Source organism: Megascapheus bottae, chromosome 22 (assembly GCF_031878675.1).
Source record: "Megascapheus bottae isolate mThoBot1 chromosome 22, mThoBot2.hap1, whole genome shotgun sequence".
In the NCBI taxonomy this organism is placed as follows: domain Eukaryota; kingdom Metazoa; phylum Chordata; class Mammalia; order Rodentia; family Geomyidae; genus Megascapheus; species Megascapheus bottae.
The window spans coordinates 1,308,628-1,330,767 of record NC_143530.1 but is presented as its reverse complement, the minus strand read 5'-3'; the positions used below and the strand labels follow the sequence as shown (position 1 = coordinate 1,330,767).

The 22,140-nt window shown below is 47.8% G+C and overlaps 2 protein-coding genes across 9 annotated transcripts in view; both read right to left on the bottom strand.

Annotated features, from left to right (window-relative positions):
* LOC150047545 (dystonin-like) overlaps positions 1-22,140 on the bottom strand; it is a 287,691-nt gene that overhangs the window by 46,490 nt on the left and 219,061 nt on the right. For 5 of the 7 annotated variants that reach the window (XM_090355460.1, XM_090355461.1, XM_090355456.1 and 2 more), the window contains 9 exons: positions 15,566-15,727; positions 13,798-13,968; positions 11,918-12,084; positions 9,407-9,566; positions 8,885-9,211; positions 8,391-8,475; positions 6,872-7,110; positions 5,600-5,806; positions 97-216 (listed from right to left, as the gene is read on the bottom strand). In XM_090355460.1, coding sequence (XP_090211586.1) covers positions 97-216; positions 5,600-5,806; positions 6,872-7,110; positions 8,391-8,475; positions 8,885-9,211; positions 9,407-9,566; positions 11,918-12,084; positions 13,798-13,968; positions 15,566-15,727 — 1,638 coding nt within the window. The remainder of the gene's footprint in view (positions 1-96; positions 217-5,599; positions 5,807-6,871; positions 7,111-8,390; positions 8,476-8,884; positions 9,212-9,406; positions 9,567-11,917; positions 12,085-13,797; positions 13,969-15,565; positions 15,728-22,140) is intronic. The other 2 variants (XM_090355462.1, XM_090355459.1) reach the window with 1 other exon arrangement.
* Positions 18,842-21,167, bottom strand: LOC150047548 (uncharacterized). Of its 2 annotated transcripts, none has more exons than XM_090355465.1 (2): positions 19,083-21,167; positions 18,842-18,990 (listed from the first exon to the last, which is right to left on the bottom strand). In XM_090355465.1, exons 1-2 carry the CDS (start codon positions 19,970-19,972, stop codon positions 18,930-18,932), a joined length of 951 nt encoding a protein of 316 aa, XP_090211591.1. In that variant the 5' UTR covers positions 19,973-21,167; the 3' UTR covers positions 18,842-18,929. The 2 variants fall into 2 exon arrangements, with proteins under 2 accessions (XP_090211591.1, XP_090211590.1); XM_090355464.1 differs by having other exon boundaries at positions 18,852-19,012.

The following is a 22,140-nucleotide window of genomic DNA, read 5'->3' as shown; positions in this document are numbered from 1 at the left end:
GAACGTGAAGACAATCAGGCAAAGTAATTGAAAATACCGTCTGGCTCACTTGAGGGGTCTAGACAAGGCAAGCATCTATCCTGGGCGTTTCCTCACCTTCTGGGCCTGCAGTTGAGCGGAGGTCTGGTCTTGCTCAAGCCTGATGTCACCCAGGGACACCAGTTTCTTCTCTGTGTTGCTAATCCAGGACAACTCAGCATCAGCTGCCTGGTCAAACTAAACAAAGGATAAATCATGAAGTCAGCAAGTTCCTGCAACTGGTGCCAGAAAAACACCGGTGACACTTCTATTAAATATCCTCATTACACGAGTGGAAACTCTGAGCTTAGCTTTTCATGACATCAAAAATAATATGTGAGAGGGACTGAGAAATAAAGACAGGAGGAATGGAACGCAGGCTCTTCTGATGACCTGCATCTGTAGCGCCTGCTACCGATTTAGAACCATCCGCACTGCTGTCTGCTTTGCCAGCGTCGGAGGAGGAGGATCGCCCTCTGGAGCTGAGTCACGTGCGTGGAAGCCACTGCGGACGCCCTTTGTAGTCATCTGACCCTCACCCTGCTCCCATGGTACAAAGGTAGCACTATGCTCCCCACGTACAGGGCTCCCAGGAAGGTCTGGAATGCTCCTCTGTACTCGCCATTCTGTGTGTCTGAAGGCATGTGCACAGACATGTCTGTGAAGAGGGCATGGCCCCGCCCGGCACTTCATACATCGACCATTAGTGTACCAGGAGGGTTTCACAGTGACTCCAGAGATTGACACAGTGCACTCGGGTAACTCCACCGTTCTGCTGCGTTCCCATGTCCCATCCCTTTCCAGATGGGGTGATGCAGATGAACGTCTATGTATGCACGTCAGTCTTCTTTACTTCTCAGTACCCTTTCCCATTCCCTGTCACATGCGTAATTTTCAGTAATGGACTTTCAACTTTTTTTTTTTTTTTTGCCAGGCCTGGGGCTTGAACCCAGGGCCTGTGCACTGTCCTCAGGCTTTCTCAAGGCTAGTGCTCTACCACTTGAGCCACACCACCTCCAGCTTTTTCTGTGTATGTGGTACCAAAGAACCAGACTTCGTGCCTGCTAAATGAGCACTCTACCACTAGGCTACACTCCCTGCTGACTTTCAACATTTTTTTTTTTTGCCAGTCCTGGGCTTAGGCTCAGGGCCTGAGCACTGTCCTTGGACTTTCTCAAGGCTAGAGCTCTACCACTTGAGCCTCAGCACCACTTCCGGCTTTTTTCTATGTATGTGGTACTGAGGAATTGAACCCGGGTCTTCGTGCATGCTGGCAAGCACTCTACCACTAGGCCAAACTCCTGGCCCGGACTTTTAACATTTTTAAGAGCTTTTTTTTTTGGTAGTGTGAACTCAGGACTTGCTGTGTAGATATTCGAGTAGTCTTAAATATATGAATAGATTTTGTTTTCCTGACCATAGTAGTAATTCATGTAACACAATGGAAATTCATAAAGCAGAGAAAAACTTGCCGAAAAAAATAAAACCTGTAGTTAATCGCAAGACTATTGCATTTTAGTAGCTTTCCTTCTAGAAACTGAGAAATACAGACGTAAATAAGTCTGTCAGACAGTGACAGCCTGCTTTTCCTATAGCATCTTCTTTATGTGTGTGCCAGTCCTGGGGCTCGAGGCTCTGTCCTTGAGCTTCTTTGCCTGAGGCTAGTGCTCTGACACTTGCACCATAGCTCTACTTAGAGCTTATTTTTTTTCATGTTTGGTAGTTTATAAGAGTCTCACAGACTTTGCTACTGCCTGGCTTCAAACTGGCATCCTCAGATCTCAGCTTCCAGAGTAGCTGAGGTCATGGGTGTGAGCCACCAGCTCCTGGCCCACATTGTATTATTTTAAATGTGATTTTAAAATATCACCAGTATCTCCTGCATGTTCTTGCTATTATATAAACAGCTCTGCAATGAAGAGATCCTTACATGTGAATCTGATGACATTTCACTCATTCCTTGGTGTGTATTTCTAGGACTCAATGAGCACCAATGTCTAGATGGCAGAGATGGCAGTTTCCTGACAAAGACTTAAGGCAGCTCTGATAACAAAAATGCTCCAGCAAGCATTTTTGAATGTTGTAAGTGAAAAACCAGGAAGGTCTCAGCCACAAAACAGAAAGTCTCCACAAAGAAATACAATAGACTAAGGCTAGATGTGATGCAGTGTGCCTCCTGTCCCTGCTACTCAGGAAGCAGTGGCAGGCAGATCAAGAGTTCAAGGTCAGCCTGAGCAAAGTTAGAGACCCTACTAGCTCAAAACCAGAATACATGCAAAAGGAAGGGGCGTGTGACTTACGAGGTAGCCTGCTCTGGGCTCGATCAAGAGGAGGGGCGGGAGAGAAAGAAAGACAAGGGAGGAAGGAGAGAGATGAATTTACCACAGACCTCTCTCCTGGTCAAGAGGACAGTTAGTCTCAGAAATTTCCTAAGCTTAGTGCAAGATGCTGGCGACTCCTGAGAAACATTCCCAGTCACGGGCAGCGAGCTGTCTGCTGAACACGTTGCTCTAAGAGCTTCACACACAGAAATCTCCTTTAATTCAGACCATAGCTGCATACACTGGACATTTCTTTCCACTAGCGCACTTCCTAGCCCACAAAATGGAGGCAGGGAAGTTAACGTAGCAGGAGGCCTGGCCTCGGAGACGCCCTGCTTTCTTCCTTCCCAAATGTGCTGAGTGCTTCAGGAATTCAGATACTGATGCGCTTTCACCAAAAACGGCTCAAGTACTACGAAGATCAGTAATACTTCTTATGTGGTAGGCCATGTATATAACGTATAGTGCAGTGCTGGGGTTGAATTCAGAACCTCTCACATGCTGGGCAAGTTATGACTCAATAGTTAAAAACTTCTTCAGTCCGTGATGTACTGGTTTTACACTTCCTATAAGCAAAGCAGGGGCTCTTAAGAAAAACCATGTGCTGAGTGGACTTGAACATGAAGGCCACCCTCCCTCCTTCCTCCCCTGGCTGTGGGGGGTGTTGGGGGAAGAGAAGCTTATCACTTTTCTTTGATTGGTATTTCCTCCCACTCGGTGTCTCATTACTCATAACACAGCCTGGAGTGTCAAACAAATCTCACTTCTGCAGGGGATATTTCCTTCTGGTTCTTTGAAAGAAATAAACAGATGGTATTTTTCTCCAGACCTGACAGCCAGTGGCCCCGTGAGCTATTGGATCTAATAGCTGCCAGCCCAATGGGTTTCTTTGAGGCCCTTTACATATGCAAGCACTCAGACATGACCCCAGAATTCCCAGACCAGCAAACCACACTACTGATAAACATGACTGTATGTTCACAAGAAGCAAAGGAGGGCAAAAACTTAGGTTTAGGACCCTTAGTCTTAACTGGGTGTGTGAGCTGAGCATGGCAATCTGTAAATCTTTTCAGGAAAATTGCCTCTACCCACTTCCATAGATAGGGTTCACTGAACTCATTTTTCAACAAGAGAAAGAAAGCCACAAAGGCATATTACTCTGTGCAGGTTTAAGCACAGATATGTATAGTGTCTGACTCAGGTAAGTGGAATATACTGTGGGATGATATATGATATAAACGTGGCATATATGTTGAGAAGGTAAGTGGTATATACTGCAGGAGGATAAATGTTATATACTATGGGAGTATATGTGGTATATGTGTGGTATATTCGTGGTATACACTGTGGGAGGACACGTGGTATATTTGTGGTATACACTGTGGGAGGATACGTGGTATATCCGTGGTATATACTGTGGGAGGATACGTGGTATATCTGTGCTATACACTGTGGGAAGATGAATGATAAATTCGTGGTATACACTGTGGGAGGATACGTGGTATATCTGTGGTATACACTGTGGGAGGACATGTGGTATATCCGTGGTATACACTGTGGGAGGACACGTGGTATATCCGTGGTATACACTGTGGGAGGACACGTGGTATATCCGTGGTATACACTGTGGGAGGATACGTGGTATATCTGTGGTATACACTGTGGGAGGACATGTGGTATATCTGTGGTATACACTGTGGGAGGATACGTGGTAAATTCGTGGTATACACTGTGGGAAAATGACTGGTAAATTCGTGGTATACACTGTGAGGATACGTGGTATATTTGTGGTATACACTGTGGGAGGATATGTGGTATATCTGTGATATACACTGTGGGAGGATACGTGGTATATTTGTGGTATACACTGTGGGAGAATATATGGTATATTTGTGGTATACACTGTGGGAGGTTACATGGTAAATTTGTGGTATACAGTGGGAGGATACGTGGTATATGCTGCAGGAAGGTGGAGCTTGCGCTCAGCCTCATCATGTACAGAGTGGCTCTTTTCTCCTCATGCTGTCCAACACTGATACATAGGTTGATGTTTTTAAATGAATACCAGTACAATTAAGATTGGGGGGGCCTGTTGAAGTCGGGGTACAGAGCACACAGTCCTCCTGCAATGCTCATACTGAGGCTATTCAGTAATTTCTCGGTGAACAGGCACTTCCCATTTCTACAGGGCTCTTTCCTTGCTGGTGCAAGTACTCTCACTGTATCGTGCAACCCCCACCCCCAAACCAACTTCCCAGGTCAGAGCTTCTGTCCTGCTGTTTAGAGATGTCTTCAGTGCCAGTTCCAAAATGGTGAAATAAATTTCAATGAAAAAAAATTCAATATTTTCAAATACTTGAGTAAGCACACTATTTTCCTATTATAATGAGACATCTGCATTCCTCCAGACTTTGAGAACAGAGTGTGGCAGACACATTCCTCAGGCATGAATGCCCTCCTTCACAAACACCTCCTAGGCAGACTTTGTTAGTGTGGTATTCCATCAGCCTTTAACTCTACAGAACAATGCTAAAACAAGGACTGGGGCTCTCTCTGCAGAACCACATTAGAACATGGAGTTTGGATGCTCCCAAGAGAACCAGTTTGACTTCTGCCTTATGCTTTTGGTCTGTTAGCCACATGTTTTCCTGAGCCCAGTTAAAGATCCTAGCAAGACCACCCTATCTCACACCAAGCTTGCAATCAGAGTCTGATGACAATGTAAATGCCCCCGACATCAGAATAAATGTACTACAAATACCCACACACCCGCGGCAGCTCAGGGCCTCCTGTGGGCTGTGGCTACAGGCAGGGCGCCTCTAAAACTCAGGGCTACAAATTCTGTGAGCCACACACGTCAGACACTGTCATTGTTTTCCCCTTCAATCATCTTTGGAAAAAACCCACATCAGCAACCAAACTGTTTCCTTTTACCATAGTTTTATATAAATGAATAGTTAACACCGACTTACACTCTCATTCAAAATGCTTCCAGGCTCAGTTAAGGAATAAAACTACCACCAGGCATAGGACACTCTGTAGACAAAAGGCGTTTTGTTTGGAGAGCAGGGCTGGAACAGGCAGATGGCCACTAATGACGTGTCCATACACGGCCACACCACGTTCTATTCAAACCCCACCTTTCATTTCTGAAGCTCAGGGGAAGGATGGAAACTCTAACAGACATCTTCGTTCAGGTAAGGGCTCCAGGCACAGAAGGAGAAAACTTATTACCCAAACACAAACCACTTTGTCCCTACCTGCTGTGACCGAAGAATGGCGGCGTCAATCTCCTCTACCTTCTGAGTGATGGAGTTGCTCACCAACCGATAGCGCTCATTGTCCTCGGCTACCATTTTCTCCAGTCCCTCTCTGGCCCTCCAGGGGACCAGCTCCAGCAAGGCAGTACTCACTTCATTCAGGGAGTCCAATAAGGCTTTGTGGTTCTTAACTTCCCCTTTCAGTTCCTGAAGACAGACACACAAATTCATGGCGAGAGTCTCTGCTGGCCCCTAGGGCCATGCTTTTGGTGTCTTAGTTACAGCTGAGTTAAATAAAACTTGGTCTCCGCCACTCAGGAGGCTGAGACCTGGAGAACTGCCGTTCAAAAACAGCCCAAGCAATAAGTCTGCCAACTTGATCTCCAGTGAACCAGCAAAATGCCTGAACTGAGGTGTAGCCCAAGTGGTAGGTGTGAGTGGGAAAAGCAGAGTGAGAGCCCAAGGCCCTGGGTTCAAGCCCTTGTACCAGCACAAAATAAAAAAATAAAAAGAAGTAAATATCTATTTGTTATTTATGGCTATTTTGAGGAAGGAAAATTGCCTCCAGAGAAGTGCAAACAATCATTTATTGCTAATATAATAGAAAAAATTTACCTGTGATGTTTAATAAATTTAAAGTTGGGAAAACAGATACCAAGCAAGTTCACAGGTACTGTTCTTGGTTTTCTGGGAATCTATGTGCTCAAGTAATGACAAGTAGAGTTAGGGTATCCTGAGCCAGAATTAAGTGACCTTCAAACTTGGGACATACTGGTATAAAGTCATTGCAGTTGAGTTGTTGCAGGTTTGGTGAGTTTCACCTCCAGCCCTGTGACTCCAGGGATGATCATATTCCAGGAACAATAATACTCCAGGGAGGACTGTCTACCAGGGAAGACAGTACCTGGGGACGACAGGGACAGAGGCTGGAGTGTTGAGAATAAGAGTGACTCCAAGGACCACTCCAGCCCTATGTTATGATCAGAACAGTCTACGTTAACTACACGTAAATAGTGGTCACTGTCCTTTCTCAGGTTTTTATTATTCTGTTCCTGGTGTGACAGCCTACTCTGTCAACTATAATACTCTTGACACAAACTCTAACATCATTTTCTTCTTTGGGTTCCTGACAGTGTAAACAGTTGTTTGTGCTGGGTCCCCAGCCATCCTTTAGCACTGACGCAATGCCAGGAAGAAAAACGACTTCGTTCCTATGTGAGGAAGACACCCCAGAAGGCAGCCAGCGGATCAAGCACAGTGAACCAGGCCTACCTTCTGTCTTGTCTGCATCTGGCTAGCTTCTGCTCTCAGGACCTGGGACTCGAAGGAGAGCATTTCCACCTCCACTCGGCCCAGCCAGGTGCTCAGCTCCTCGTGTGTGGTGTGCAGCCGCCTTGAGAGCTGCAGCGCTTGCTCCAGGGTCTCACCCACGTCGCCGCTCAGTTTTGTAATGTCTTTGTACCTGGCTTTAATGACTTCCAATTTGTCTTGGATGATTAGAACTTCATCACCTAAAATGTCAAAGACAGGCATTTCCTTAGGAAAAGGGTAGCCGGGTGACTTCAGTAACACTGTACAGATCCCAAAGGAGGATCTGACCCAAGAGTAGCAAGCTCTCGTTTAGGCTGTCATCTTTTGTGGGGTTGCTAGCAAGTTTAATCAGCTCCAGAACTACAAATGGAAATGAGCGATCAGGCACTCAGTGTGCCTTTCACCACATGGAAGAGGTATCTTGACCTGTTCTCCAAGCCTCCAGCTTGCAAGGCTCAGGGGCAAAAACAGGCTAAGATTTGGTCGATGCAACTCATGGGCTTCTTTGGCTCACAGGCTGCTATCGCCTCAGGCAGAATGCTTTTTTATTTTTGCCAGTCCTGAGGCTTGAACTCTGAGCCTGGGCACTGTTCTTGGGCTTTGCTCAAGGCCAGAGCTCTACCACATGAGCCACAGCACCAATTCCACTTCTGGCTTTTTCTATCTATGTATGTAGTATCAAGGAATTGAACCCAGGTCTTTGGGCATGCTAGGCAAGCAAGCACTCTACCACTAGGCCAAACTCCCGATCCCACTGGGCAGAATGCTTAACCTCTCATTACTCGTGCGCACTTCTCCAGGGAATTCTTGCCTGCCTGTACTTCCCTTACACAGAAAGGGTATCCTAGCGTCGCATTCCTAGTTCAGGGTTCTGTAGTATTTGGCATTCCTCCAAATCCGAACAATCAGGGAACTCTTTCCTAGTTCATGTGTCACGTCCCCGAGCATGTGCGCCATCTCCCCCGGCACATGTTACTGAACTGCATATGGATTTCACTGAGTGCTCCTGAGGCAAGCTGGTTTCTCAGCCCTCTTAGACTCTCCTCTCCTGCAGATATTAAACAATCTCTGTTTCACAGTGACCCCAGCATGGTAGTAGTAAGTTGGTAAGTTGCCATAATGTGAGTCATTGTGAAGCAATCTACCTTTAAAAAACCCACACTGTCCACCACCTGCATGTCTGTCTGCCCCCTTCTACAGCAGCAGCAAGGTAGCTTCATCATGGACTGCCCTGCCAAAGCTCTTTAAGGGATGAGTAATGTACACAGTGTTCATCAGGAGCTCAAATGAGCTCATGAGGAAAAAGGAGGATCGAACTCCACAACCCTCTAGATTGGCCTTCAATGCAAAGGGCGGATCCATATCCTGGAGAAGGATCATCTGTGTTTTCCTCTACGCTGAAATCTTTCAAAGGCGATACACCTGCTGTCCACATGATAATCTGATTTGTGAGCGATCTCAGCTGTGGTTTGTCTCTCACCTGTGGTTCGTTTGAGTAGTTCTAAGCCGTTTAGTTGTGCCTGATCCACACTTTGTTTCCTGAGAATGATGTCCTCTTGTAGAACCTGCAAACAGTGTTATCATTTGTTATTCTCAGAAAACTTTCAGCTCTCAACGAGGGAGTGTGGGCCAACCCCTCACAGACTCAAACATCGCCACTGTTCTCCTAGTTATAACTCTTCCCGTCCCACCCATGCCCATGGTTGTGCTTCACCACACCCTTCTTTCTGGAAGATGCTTGGGGCCCTGTGAAAACTTGCAATGTGGAAGGACTGAGGCACTGGTGCACAGAGGGTCCCATAGTAAAGTCACAAAACACAAAGTGAACAATCCAGCTAACTGGATGAATTAAATTCCCATATAAAAGAAACGGAAAAAGAATCACATAAATCACAATGGACATGAAAGGAGGCAGAAATAAGATAAAATAACAACAGAAATGAGTGTGGAAAAAACTTAAATAAATGAAAATACCCGCAGCTCGGCCTGCTGCTTCCACAGTCCCTCGGGGCTGCACTCGTGGACTCTGAGCTGGCTGAGCTTGCCATGCACGTCATTCAGCCAGTTCATCAGCTCCACTTCATCCTCCCCGAAAACCTTAGCATTACACAAGGCCTGCCGGAGGAGCTCAGACCGGCTGTGACTTCTCTCTTGAATCTCAATGTACCACACTTGCGAAGAGTCTAGTTTATTCTGCACCATCTCCTTATCCTCCCTGGAGCTCAACACCTTTAAGGACTGTCCAATGCTAACAGCCTGGTGTAAAGGTTTACTGTGAATGATGATGTCATCTTCTAAGGCCTACATGAAGTTTCAAAGGAAGAAAATAAAAAGAATGGACAAATAAAAAATGAAAGCAGAACTTAAAGGACACTTGAGAATGATTTAGTTGGCAACTATGCCAAAACAAAACAGTAACACATAACTCAAACTCATGTCACAAAACCATAAAGCAATGGAAAAGTGCCTCTGGTGGGTGTGCGATCTGCATCTTACTTTGTGCTGGGCAATTTGTTCCTCCAGTTTGGATGCTTGGGTGCCTACGGGTTCACAGCTCGTCAGCCTCTTCTCTATGGTCGTCAGCCAGTCATTCAGTGGTTCCAAGGTTTCATGAAACTGCTGGGCTACCACGGAGATAGCTTCCAACTGACGATTCCTGTACGCGTGCCAGGATGAAGGTCAGTCAGTGAGGAAGAATGCGTCAAACAGTCAACACAAATCTTCACTCACATTCTTCTGCTCTGTCCTAAACCTTTTTTTTGGTAGATGTTACCTAAGGGTAACATTTCAGTCTACCATTTAAAGGTCATGTCATAATAGTTCTTAGATCCAATAAAGTTGAACAACAAACCGTCCCCAAGTATCTGGACCTCGTGGAGGTCTGGAGCACTCGGCCTTCTCTAACAGTGATCCTGATGTGTATGGGGGCCATTACAGCCATGTCCCGCTGTGTTCTATCAAGAGCAACACGGCCATGACAATGAGGACAGGCTGTGCACAGAGGCCGCGTGTGGCTGTTAGAACACATCCTGTCTTCATTCCATACCAGCATGCAGGCTGTTTAACCAAGCGGCCACACAACCTGACACACCTCCCCGAGATGGGGTGAATGCTATTTCACAACAGCACAGAGTGTCCCTTGTGTTAGCCAGAAGCAGTGGTCAAAGCTTCACAGATCACACTATCATGGGCAGAAGTCCGTTCTGGAACCATTTTAGAGAACTCTCTGCTCAGCTGCAGAGGCCCAGGTCCAAACCTGCTTTCTCAGCCTCAGCTTTTCCCAAGTGCCTAGGGACTGTGCTGTACAGAGCAGAGTCCAGGTACAGCATCCAGTCCAATCAACTGTGTCAGGGCCTGCTTCACAGTCAAGAGTGGTGCTGTGCTAACCTCATGTCTTAACCGTAATTCCTAGGGAATTATAGGCTAGAGAACTTATCTGTCTACAAAGAGAAATGGAGTTACAGAAACAGGGGCAATCTTTATACTACTACTGTATGGCTGTAGTACAAACTACATGTATACAAAACATTTGAAAGACCTTTGATGGAACCACGTGTGTTTCCTTTTAATTTCTGGATTACCTCTGGTTATGACTCTTTTTTTCTAAATTCAGACATCTATCTAGAGTCAATGGAAATGATTGTTTCATAATGTTTTTTGCAGTAATGGATTTTGAAGTCAGGACCTTGTGTTTGCTTGGCTAATGCTTTACCACTTGATTCATGCTACCAGTCATGCTTTTTGGTGACTATTTTAGAGATGGGGGTCTGAGGAACCCTTTTTTATCTGGCTGACTTTGAACTTTGATCTTTTAGATCTCAGCCTACTGAGTAATTAGGATTACAGGTGTGAGCTACCACAACCAGGGTTCAGCTGTAATAGTGCTTAATTGATTAAAACTATAGTTAAGTGACCAAAGTTATAAACCATATATGTAAGTATGAATCATAATTATTTCTAATATCCCATCATTTGATACTGCTATAGGAGAAGAATAGTAGTTGTAGCAGTAAAGTGGAAAGGTGGGCATTCATTTTTCTTCAAAACCATTACTGGCAGTATCTTTCCTGGAAGCTAGGGCATGATGTTCAGAGCATTACAAAGGGCAAGTCAGCTGGCCCAAATAAAGCAGGGCTTTCAGCCCCATCAAGGGCACTTCACACTGTGGCCCTAAACTCATTCCCTACCGCAGTTCATAATCAATTAAATGGAAGGCCCTTCTCCCTGCCTGCTTTCGTTCCAGAGGAAGTAGAATCTATGCAACAGGAAGTGGAGCTGTAGCTCAAAGAGGCGGAGCACTAGCGTTGAGATAAAGACTCAGGGACAGCACTCAGGCCCTGAGTTCAAGCCCCACAACCACCACCACCACCACCAACAACAACAAAACAGGAATCTGTGGAACAAACCCATCCTGTTCAGTGGTTGGTTCTTCCATTTTCACAACTGATTCCCAGGGTGTCTACCTAACTGCAGTTGCCGAGTTCAAACAATGACGGGGATTCTGTAGCAGGAATGCGCTGCTGCGAGTGAACTCGAGCGGAGGCTGCTCCCGGCCTCCAGGAAGGAACAGTATCTTCCACATGCCTCTCCACCTCCTCCTCCTCTCTTCACACAGCTCCACTGCCCCTCTCCTGCCCCGCCCAGCTCTTCTTCCCCTGCAGCCTCACAGCACCCAGGATTTTTACCTGAAAGCATCGTATTTGTCATTACTTCTCCACGGCTACACCACTGCTCGTTTGTACCTGGGTGAGCCACAGAAGCAGAAGGGACCTGACCGGCTCATGGGTCACCTGGGCCTAGCCCTGGGGCCTAGCTCTGTGCCCTGGCTAGCGGGACAGAGGTGACAGGGTGGTGAGGGAATGGTGTGGTTGGTGGTCACGTAGCAGAGGAGGAGGAGGAAGGGCACGGCGGTCCCTGCACCCACGTCCACACACAGCTAAGCGTGGGGACTGTGGAGAGGAGGCCCTGGACCCACTCCGCTCCCAGAGAGCCCGGGGTGGTCATCACCTGGCCTCAGCTTTCCCCAGCAGGGCCTCCCATCTGCGGTCCAGCAGGCCCAGCTGCTTCACCACCTTTGTCCTGTCAGCAGGCTCTGCAGTTGCAGCCATCTTTTCTCCCTCCTGCTTGATAACCTCCACGGTAGATTTTCGGTCATCCAACAATCTCTGGAGGAGCTAGAGGCAGACAGAAAGAATGCATATGAAGCCGGGTGTGGTGACTCACGCCTGCAATCCTAGCTACCACGAGGCTGAGATCTGAGGATGGAGGTTCAAAGCCAGCCTTGAAGAACATGAGACTCATCTCCAATTAATCACCAGAAAACGGGAAGTGGAGCTGTGGCTCAAGGGGCAGGGTGGTAGCCTTGAGCTGAAGAGCTCAGGGGCAGTGCCCAGGCCCAGAGCTCAAGCCCCATGACCCACCAAAAAAAAAAGTACATGAAACACATACAAACCAATGCACAAATGGTGCTCTAGACACTTAGGGCCAGCACTGGGGATGGAAGCAGGGCCCTGTGCTTCCTGGGCAGACAGGCTACCATGGCGGCCATGACCCCCGTGTCCTGTTTTACATACTTTTTGTTTTGTTTTGTTTTACTGGTTGTGGGACTTGAACTCTGGGCCTGGGCCCTGTCCCTGAGCTCTTCACCTCAAGGCTACTGCCCTACCCCTTGAGCCATAGCACCACTTCCTTTACATACTTTTGATATGTAACAGAAATAAGTGGTTTATGTGGATGCATGCATAAAAAGATGTAAGGAGTGGAAGCATAAAAGTAACTGATTTGGCTTAACCATTCATTGAAACTGGCAGACACAAGGGCCTGGGGTAGGGTTCGTGTTTGGTTTTTTTTTTTTTAATATATAAACATTGTTAAGGCTGCTGACATCTTTAGTGTTGAGTTCTAATATAAAACTTGAGATAACCCCAGTGGATCATGGCAAAAGTACAAACCTCTGACTTGAATGAAAAAATAATCTCCTAGCCATTCAATAATTATCTGCTCTGTCTGTACTACAAACCACTGTCTTCAAAACTCTTTCCCATGTTAAGCATCCCATAACAAGCAATGCAGTTAAGACCCAGACCAGGCTGAGAAGTTGTCAGGAGGTCTCTGACCAGTGTAAGCAGCAATTTAAATCTTACCAGAGGCTAGAAACTAGAAAAGAGGGTTTCTGCTTATCATTTCCAGAAAGACAGGTGAGGATTCTCCAAAGTAAACCAAACAAGACATTTATAAAATTCAACTTAATTCTAATTATACATTCCAACACGCCTACAACAATGTTTGATCTGGGGAACCAGAACTCAGTATTAACATGATGTATCTCATCAAATCAAAACAAACGGCAGGGGACCAACTTCTGTGCACAGAAAGTATGTCTCCAGGTGGGTCATTTTAGCATGGCCACAAAACCTGGGTATATCGAGTCCAATACCAGCCTTTTCATGGGCTAACCTACCAGAAGCTGCCTTCTCCCACCAGTCTACCCCGTAAGAGAACAGAAGACTATCTGGTGAGGGATATCTGAGGGGAAGCCCTCTCACTCATGCCCTTTGTACACACAGCCCTCCCCACCTGAGCTCAGAGCCCCTCCTGACACACTGTCCATGTCACAGCCCACAGACTCACTTTATTGTCTTTATCCTTAGCCCTCCTGTCCCAATAAGCTTCAGGGCCCTAGAGGGACTTGTGCAGTTTTTACCCTGTGATATTTCCTCAGTACTGATACCAACAACTCCCCAGAGCAGATATTTAGCAAGTGCTGTTTGAATGACTGACAGGAGCCAGGTGGCAAGGTACCCTAACAACATAAATCTGAAGACACATTTTAAATTCTCCAATATTAGAAGTTAATAGGCAATAATACAAAGGTGTCACTGACTTACCTTTTGCTCCTGTATCTGGGCCTTCACCACTTTAAACTCGGCAGAGGGAGGCTTCTGACTGGCCACCAGCTCTTCTGTGTCTTCCATCCAGCTAAGCAGGGACTCCAGAGCATCCTGGAACCTCCCACAGTGCAGCAGGGCCGCCTGCAGCTGTGCTGCTCGCTGGGCCACCTGCAAGGGACCAATGAATCCCCACTTAGCACTTGTTTCATGAACTACGAGAATCGGCCCTCAGTCACCACCTCTCATGTGTAGTTTTCCAGATCATCAACCTTTTTCCACTGACAGCACCCAAAGGACAAGGAGTGGGCAGCACTTCAGCGGAAGGGATTTGAGCCACAGTAAGTATGCTTGGAAGCCAAGGTTGTGAAGGCCAGGCCCCAATGGTGAGGCGCCATGGAGGACACTGGTCACAAAGCCACTGGTTCTCATGAGCTTGGACATGTGGCATGCAGGCACGGTAAGCATGCCACAAATACTCAAATGCATGACTCAAATACTATAAAGGTATGGAGAAAAACTGTGACCTTGGCCTTTCATTCTTATCACTGAGATCAATTTTCCATTTCTATCGCTGAATATCAAGCATAATGATCAAAATCGGATGAAAAGCAAGCATTATAACAGAAAGACTCAGACTTTTATTTTGCTAAGTAACCATAATATACCCAACTAAAGTCTCCCCGGTCCAGGATCTGGGGCCCCTTTGTGAACTTGGTGAAGAGTTAGGACTTTGCTTTCAAGTAAATGGAGTCTCTATGTCCTACATGGGTCACTTCCTCAAGGAACAAAGCTTTAGTTGGCATGGTACTTAAGAGTTCATGAAATATATTTACACCCAACACTGAATGCCAGTTTTGTTTAAGCAATACTACAACAGGAACCAATTTTAAAGAATGATGGGGTTTTAGGACCTGTGCAGAGCCAGGCGCTGTGGCTCACACCTGTAATCCTAGCTACTCAGGAGGTGGAGATCTGAGGATTGCGATTCAAAGCCAGCCTGGACACTAAAGTCCATGAGACCCTTATCTCCAATTAACCACCAGAAAATGAGAAGTGGCACTGTAGTTAAGTGGTAGAGTGCTAGCCTCAAGATGAAGAGCTCAGGGATGGCACCCAGGCCCAGAGTTCAAGCCCCACGACCAACAAAAAACAAACAAAAAAGAGACCTGTGCAGAACAATGAACAACCACCAACACTACCACCCCATGGAGTGAGGACAGCACTACGCCCTCTGAGACGGGCCACAACCAACACCACTGCGTGAGGACCACTCTCCCATGGGGACCCTCCCACCCTGAAGTCACATGAAAAACAGCCTGCCTCTGCATGCCACCATGGTCTCAAGATGTGAGGGCACTACTGGAATTTGGGAAGAGTTGGGATCTGCCTCCTTAGGTACGCTGGCATTTGGAGTTCAGGGTACAGTGAGGCTGGAAGAGAAGCACAGCAGCTTTTTCCCAACCTGTGGATGAGTCGATTTTACACAATGGCGGGGTGGGGGGGTTCCAGGTTGTTTTGAAAGTCAGAAGACTTTCCACACCGAGCCTTCGTCCATTCCATCGGTGCTTTGCTGCATGGCAGTACCGGTGCCTTGGGCCTTGGGCCGTGGGCTGCACTGCTGTCTTCCCTGTTTGCTTCCATCACATGTGGTCCAGTGAGCCATGCAGTGTGCAGCCACGTGAAGGGCCACGGCCGGGTGTGAATACCACCAGTGCTCATGGTGGAGAGTAATGGGTTGGGAGCACTAGGAGGGAGGAGGGCATACCTTCTTATTGAGAGTCTTCCACCTCGCGCTGGCTTCCTCTAGGTCCCGCTCCAGCCTCTCCGTGCTGGTGCTCTTAGCTGCACTCTGAATGAGGCCCTGGCCCAGCCAGTTCACATCCTGCTGCTTCACTTGCAGAGGCTCTATCTCTTCCTTCTGGAACACCTGCAGTTAGAAGAGCCATAGTGGTAAGGGTTATATTAGCGAAGAACAACACTAGCAAACATTGCAGAGGTAAAGGTTTAACTGTCAGTGTCTATTCCTGTGCTATGCTACCTTCTAAATAACAGTATCAAGGCAAAAAAATTCATCAAAACACAAACATAAACCTGTAGCATATCAAAGTCATTGGGAATACCAGAGAGTGAGATACTAAGTGTATCAAATCAGATTACCTATAAATCAGAAAGACAGAATTATGTCTCTTCTCCTTAGTGCTTCATTATCAAAGCAGGAGAAAACTATTATCTCCAATTAACTCCAGGAAAAGAGTTCTGGAAAATGTTAAGGAGAAAAGTGATAAGACAGACACAAGATTTAAGAAAAATTAAGGGGCATAGACCTAAGGGCGATAGTCTCAAGGGAGAAACACAAAAGTACAGTTCCTCTGTTCTTCTGATCATATGAAATAACAGTTATCCAAAGAAAACAGGAGAAATACGCTAAGATGGATCCAAGATTTCAGACAATGCTAAGGAGACATATTCTAATGGGCTCAAGACAGACCCTACTGGGCAAGGACTCCTTCGAGGTGCTGGTGAGGATACATGCTGCAGGCTGGAGGCTGGCACCTGAGACCCAAAGCAGCAGAGAGGCAAGATACAGTGGACCCAGATGCCAAACACGTGCCACAGCTGCCAAAACACAGGAACAGAAAAGACACACATGGCCTGCTGGGGCACCAAGGACAGGACAGGACAAGAAAAGGACTAGAATGTGCTGAAACGGTTTAGGTCCTGACACAGCCAGCCCTCCGGTCATTCAGAAGGGGCCCAGGCCCTCAACTGCCCTCTGTGCCAGGTCACCAGCACAGCAGCCCTGGATCCTCCCGCTCTGCCACCTGCCACTGGGCAGGACCTTGCCAGTGCTCCCCAGCCAACTCAGGGTCCAACAGGGCGAGTACACTGCACACTCCATTGCTGTCTGTTTCCCTCACCCCAATTCTAGCCCTGGCCCTATACCCATTATTGACTTGTTGAACTGAAAAAAGTGTAGGAAAATTACAGTTGCGTGCTCAGGTGGATGTCATCAGTCTCTTATCAGATGACACTGGGGGCAGCCACATCCGTCCATTCAGAGTCAACATAAACATTTGTAGTGTGGGACCTGGAGAATGCTTGAGAAGTATCTATTACTTTCACTAAGAAAAGGAAACTGTAGGCAAATGTTAGGGTAAAACAGGGTTGGGCACTCTGAGTCACTATATAAATAATCAAGGAGTGGTTAAACAGAATAGGACAGCAGAATAAAGGTAAATATTCCAACAGCAGGTGAGGGCTAAGGCTGAGGCTCAGGAGTAGGACACTGGCATCGCAGGCATGAGGTCCTGACGTCCCTAGGGCCACCAGCACCATAAAAGAACATCGGAAGAAAACCACAGTATGCAAAGACAAGTCTGAGAATGAAGGGGCTACCGGAGACGAGCCTCCCGGCCCTGGCTTGCCCTGACACGCCCACGAATCCCTAGTCAGTGATCACTTCCACTACAAGGCCCTGGGTAGACTAAAGTCCACGCTGGGTTTTTTGTTTTTTGTTTTTTGTTTTTTTAAACAGAAAACCCATTATAAGCAATGCCCATACTGGCTAACTGTTCTTGCACTAAAATACTAAATGTTTAAAAAATCAATTACACACAATCAAAGCAATTATGAGAACTGAAAAGGATTTCATAAATGTGCAAGGAGGTTTTTAAGTTCCCAATACATCAATAAGAAATCACAACAGTGTGAAGACAACATTTTGGCACAAGACTCTTTCCTTTCTATGTTATTTTCAAAGTCTCTACTTCTACAAAGTAGCTGTGGTCACTTGCCACGAGTGTCAAGTCCAGCATCACTGCTACTGGCTTCGGTTAGGGTTACTTACCAGGAGTGAGAGGTCAGAAAAATGCCATCATCTTACTCTCAGGAACTTGTATACCATATTACACTTTGGAAGAAAGATTTTAGGGCAAAAGTAATCTAATATTCTAGTACATTGTCTTCCTAACTTCTGATCTCGGCTTTACCTTTAAGGCAGCAGAGCAGAACAGGTGTAGTGCATTTGTAGTAACTTTATAAAATGCTATAAACTATACAAAAATTGTCTACAAATATACAAATCCACTAAGGGGAGGGGGAATAGCTACACTTTTAAACTTATAGTCCACTTGCTATGACGAGGGCATTTTTTTTTCTTCTGATTCAGCCTAAATCCCTTATCTCTTGGTGGTAACATAATACGTGGAAGGAGAAACTTTCCCCAATAAATCTTCAGAACATACACCCAACACCCACGCACACATAAATAAACACACACACACACACACACACACACACACACACAGAAAGAAAAACTTATACTTTTCTGGGGAAAACTTTACCAGAAGAGTTTAGTAACAGTACCAAAATAACTGAACTTCAATCTGAGAGGAAAGAAAAAAATGACAGGCTTGATAAAACAGCCTCCACTCATTCCCAAGCTGCTTTCTTAGCTCTCACAAAGTTCAGGGCTGTAATTCCTACACAAAACAGCAAGGCAACAACTCCACTCCCCAGACAGGGCTCCTGAGACCTTTCTACCACATTCAAAAGGTTCTTAACAATCCAGAGACCACAACAATCTCACACTGTTTGTACCTCTATGACTAAGCCTGTGGAAGGTCAACAAACCCAAGAGAACTGCCCTTAAATGGCAGTGTTAAACCACAACTCCTGCAAAAGTCTGGCATTGCCCTAAATTCATCGAGGAGCCTTTCTGAACAGGGGGAGCAGCTACCCACTGCACAGTCAACAGCAAGACCCTAAAAGGCAGGTTTTCTCTCTTCAAGGGTCCTAATTAGTTAAATCGCCCTCTTATCACTAGCTGGCGTATTGCAGGGTGGCAGTCAACCCTCCCTCTCACTTAAACCAAGGGACGTGACCACTGCTTGACACATTGCTGAGCACTCTGTCACAGAACCAGAGGTTCCTGGAACTGTGGTTCCATGTTTCTGTTCATTACCTGGATAGGCTGGAAGCCACTGCAGCCAATATATGACTTCCCAGCCTGTGTTTCTGTTTTTCTGGGCCCTACCTTCTTTTTCACTGGCTTGAGTTTCTGGGAGCGCTTTGTGTGGGTCACCTCTGCCTCCCCTTTCCCAGCAGCAGCCCGGCCCGGCTCCTCTGAATCACACTGTGTCAACCACGTCACAGTCTCCAGCAAACGTGTACTCCCGCAATCCCCCAGGGCTGTGGGAGAGAGAGGTAAATCCTGACTGGGGTCCTTCAGAAGCCAGCCACTTTGTGCTGCAGTTTGGGGTTCTCTAGGGTTGGCAATGTACCCCTTTCCCCCATCTCCTGGCGTTGTTAACAGATGACACTCAGGGCTCCTTTCCATGTCGTCCTGCACGTAACCGTTTTCCCTCTGGCCATTCACATACTTCATTTCCCACAGTGAAGATACATCCTGAGAAGCCACTTGGACATCATCATTACTGCCTGGAAGCAGTGGGATTTTCTGTTCACCGATGGAATTAACAGACAAACGTGATCTATGCTGCTCAGCTGCATGAGTGTCACCAGCACAGCTCAAACTTCTCAGTCCTGACTGCTCTTCCATTACAGGGTCCTGTCTGTCCTCCCTTTCAGCTGCAAGGCCACACAAACCAGAGGCTTCATCCTCGGAAGTGAGGGAGTTCGTTCCCCATCTGCACCTGCTGCCAGCCTTGGGGACCGCCTCTGAGCCGACCACAGGTTCCAGACCCACGCTATCACCTTTGTCAGTGTAATCCACAAAGTTGGCTGGAACAAACACCTTCCACGACCGCCTGCGCTCCTTCTTTTCCCCATGGGACTTGGCTTTGGGTAACCCCGAGGTCCGAATGACATCACTATTTAGTTTGAGTGCATCGAAGATCATCTTTTCATCAAGTTTGTTAGTTTCACGACCTCTCAGCTCAAAGGCACTGGGTGCTGTCAGGGCACCATTGGAACATAAAGAACTAGCATCCAGAGTTCTGTGACTGTAGGGCAGAGTCCGTTCGCTCAAGTGCCTGGAGCACAGGCTGCCCTTGGAGCCCGAGTCTATCTGCTCATTGAGTCTCACGGTGTCGTGGATGGAGCGCTGGGGCACATAGCAGTCTTCAATGTTCAGGTCCTCCTCTTCTTCCCCCTTGCCCACACAGGGAGGGTGCTGACGGAGACAGTCGGGCCGGCTCAGTGGCTTTCCCATTCTGGAGCTTGTCAAAACAAACACTGGCGCTGGCACTGAAAGGAAGCCAGAAGGTAAAGCATCTTCCGGAGAAGTCCACCTGTGAGCCGTGCTGGGCAGCGCCCAACATGGAGACACCAGACCCAGGAACAGGCCACAGGAGGGAGAGAGTCACCCGCAGTGTCCAACACAGATGACTGTCCTTTTACCCAGAGGACTGTGGACGGATTCTAAGCATCCGTGAAGTGCTTCCAGGACAGGGGTCAGCAAATCACCCTCCTCCATCTCCCCACCCCCCAAGTTCCCTTCCACACAATGCAAACACAGAAAAACAAACACACGCTTAGCAGCGGCTCCCTCACAATGCTCCACAGCCTGTCTTTCCCTTTTGAGTCTAATTTTGTATCTGAAGCTTCAAGATTAAAATTTCCAAATGAGCAAGCTTTTTTAACAGGCTGAATGTTCATTTCAGCAGCGGTCTGGTTAACTGTAATCCACTTCAAGATACCTTACAAAACTCCAATTCCTTTATAAATAAAGCATGTTTCAGATACTTAAAAGACAATGTACTGTTCAGATTAAGGCACAGAATCAGTCTTCAGAGAAAAATAAGCCAGTCTGATGTTGGCAAAAAACAAATTAAGCTCTTCTTTTTTCTGAGTGAGGTGTAAAGCAGAAGCTGTATAAATAATCTTGATTTAAAAGGCAGTTTCTCTTCCCCATGATGCTTCTGTGAGGTTATCCAGAACTTCCCCAAGGAGGAAGAAATCAGCTAGCAGGAGTAAAATCTAGCAGTCCTTTAAGGTAAGCAGTCAGAAAGCATGAGACCCCAAGAGCTTCTCTTAAAAAAAAGTCCCCAGAGCTTCAGCTCTGCTCCTTCCTGAAGGCTGAGGCCACCTGAGCAACTGCAGAGCGGAGCGGCTGGGATCCAGGGGTCCTCACAGCTTCCTCTCGGGCTCCAGTGGGGTTCACAGTCAGCTCCAGGCGGCCGGGACAGCTCTGCTCCCAAAGCGAGGAAGTGCTGTGGTGGTGGCGGCGGCAGCAGCCCGCCAACACAGCCTGGCTGGGCTGGAGGTGGCCCTGCCCAGAGCTGCCCTGAGCTGTGGAGCCTGGCTTGGCCCAGCCCAGTTTTCAGGGCGCAGGCTCCCCGACCATCCTCCCCGGCCTCCGTGTCCAGACACCCTCCGTCCACAGGCGGCATCTGCTAGGTCCCAGCCCTCCCGGGCTCCAGACTTGCTCTCACCTCCGTGCTATCACCTCCCCCGCCCAACTTCCAGTCCAGTCATCAGCTGCCTCCCAGCCTCCCCTCCCCTCCCCTCCCCTCCCCTCCAGGCCCGAGGTTGGATGCAACAGCTCAGTGGTGACGTCAGCTAGACTGCCTGGTCTGGCCACACCAGGGAGGGGCCACCAAACCCCGGGGATACAGGGCTTGGAGGGGCAGAGCCTGTGCCAGGAGCTCAGAAGAAGCCTCACTAAAGGCGAGGTGGGGCAGACACTCAGATGGCCCTCCCTCCCAGGGCCACCGGCCAAGCAGAGGTCAGAGTCCTTTTTGAGTCTTCCCTTGTTAAACCCAGGCTCAGATTCCTGTGGACCGGCAAGTTATTGCTAGGGGCCTGGCCCTGAGCAGGGCCCTGTGGGGGTGGAGGTGGGGGTGGAGGGAAGGAGGTGGAGAGGAGGAGATGGTGGAGGTAGTGATGGAAGTGAAGGAGGAGGTGGTGGAGGTAGAGGCAGAGGTAAAGGTGGAAGTGGGCCTGGTGGAGGTGGAGGTGGTGGAGGTGGAGGTAGAGGCAGAGGTGAAGGTGGGCCTGGTGGAGGTGGAGGTGGAGGTGGAGGTGGAGGTGGAAGTGGGCCTGGTGGAGGTGGAGGTGGTGGAGGTGGAGGTGGAGGTGGAGGTGGAGGAGGAGGTGGAGGTGGAAGTGGGCCTGGTGGAGGTGGAGGTGGTAGAGGAGGTGGAGGTAGAAGTGGGCCTGGTGGAGGTGGAGGTGGAGGTGGAGGTGGAGGTGGTGGTGGAGGAGGTGGAGATAGAGATAGAGGTGGTAGAGGCAGAGGTGAAGGTGGGAAGTGGGCCTCTTGGTGGTGGAAGTGGTAGAGGTGGTGGAGGTGGTGGTGGTGGAAGAGGAGGAAGAGGAGGAAGAGGGAGAGGAGGAGGAGGAAGAAGAGGAGGAGGTACAAATAGAGATAGAGATAGA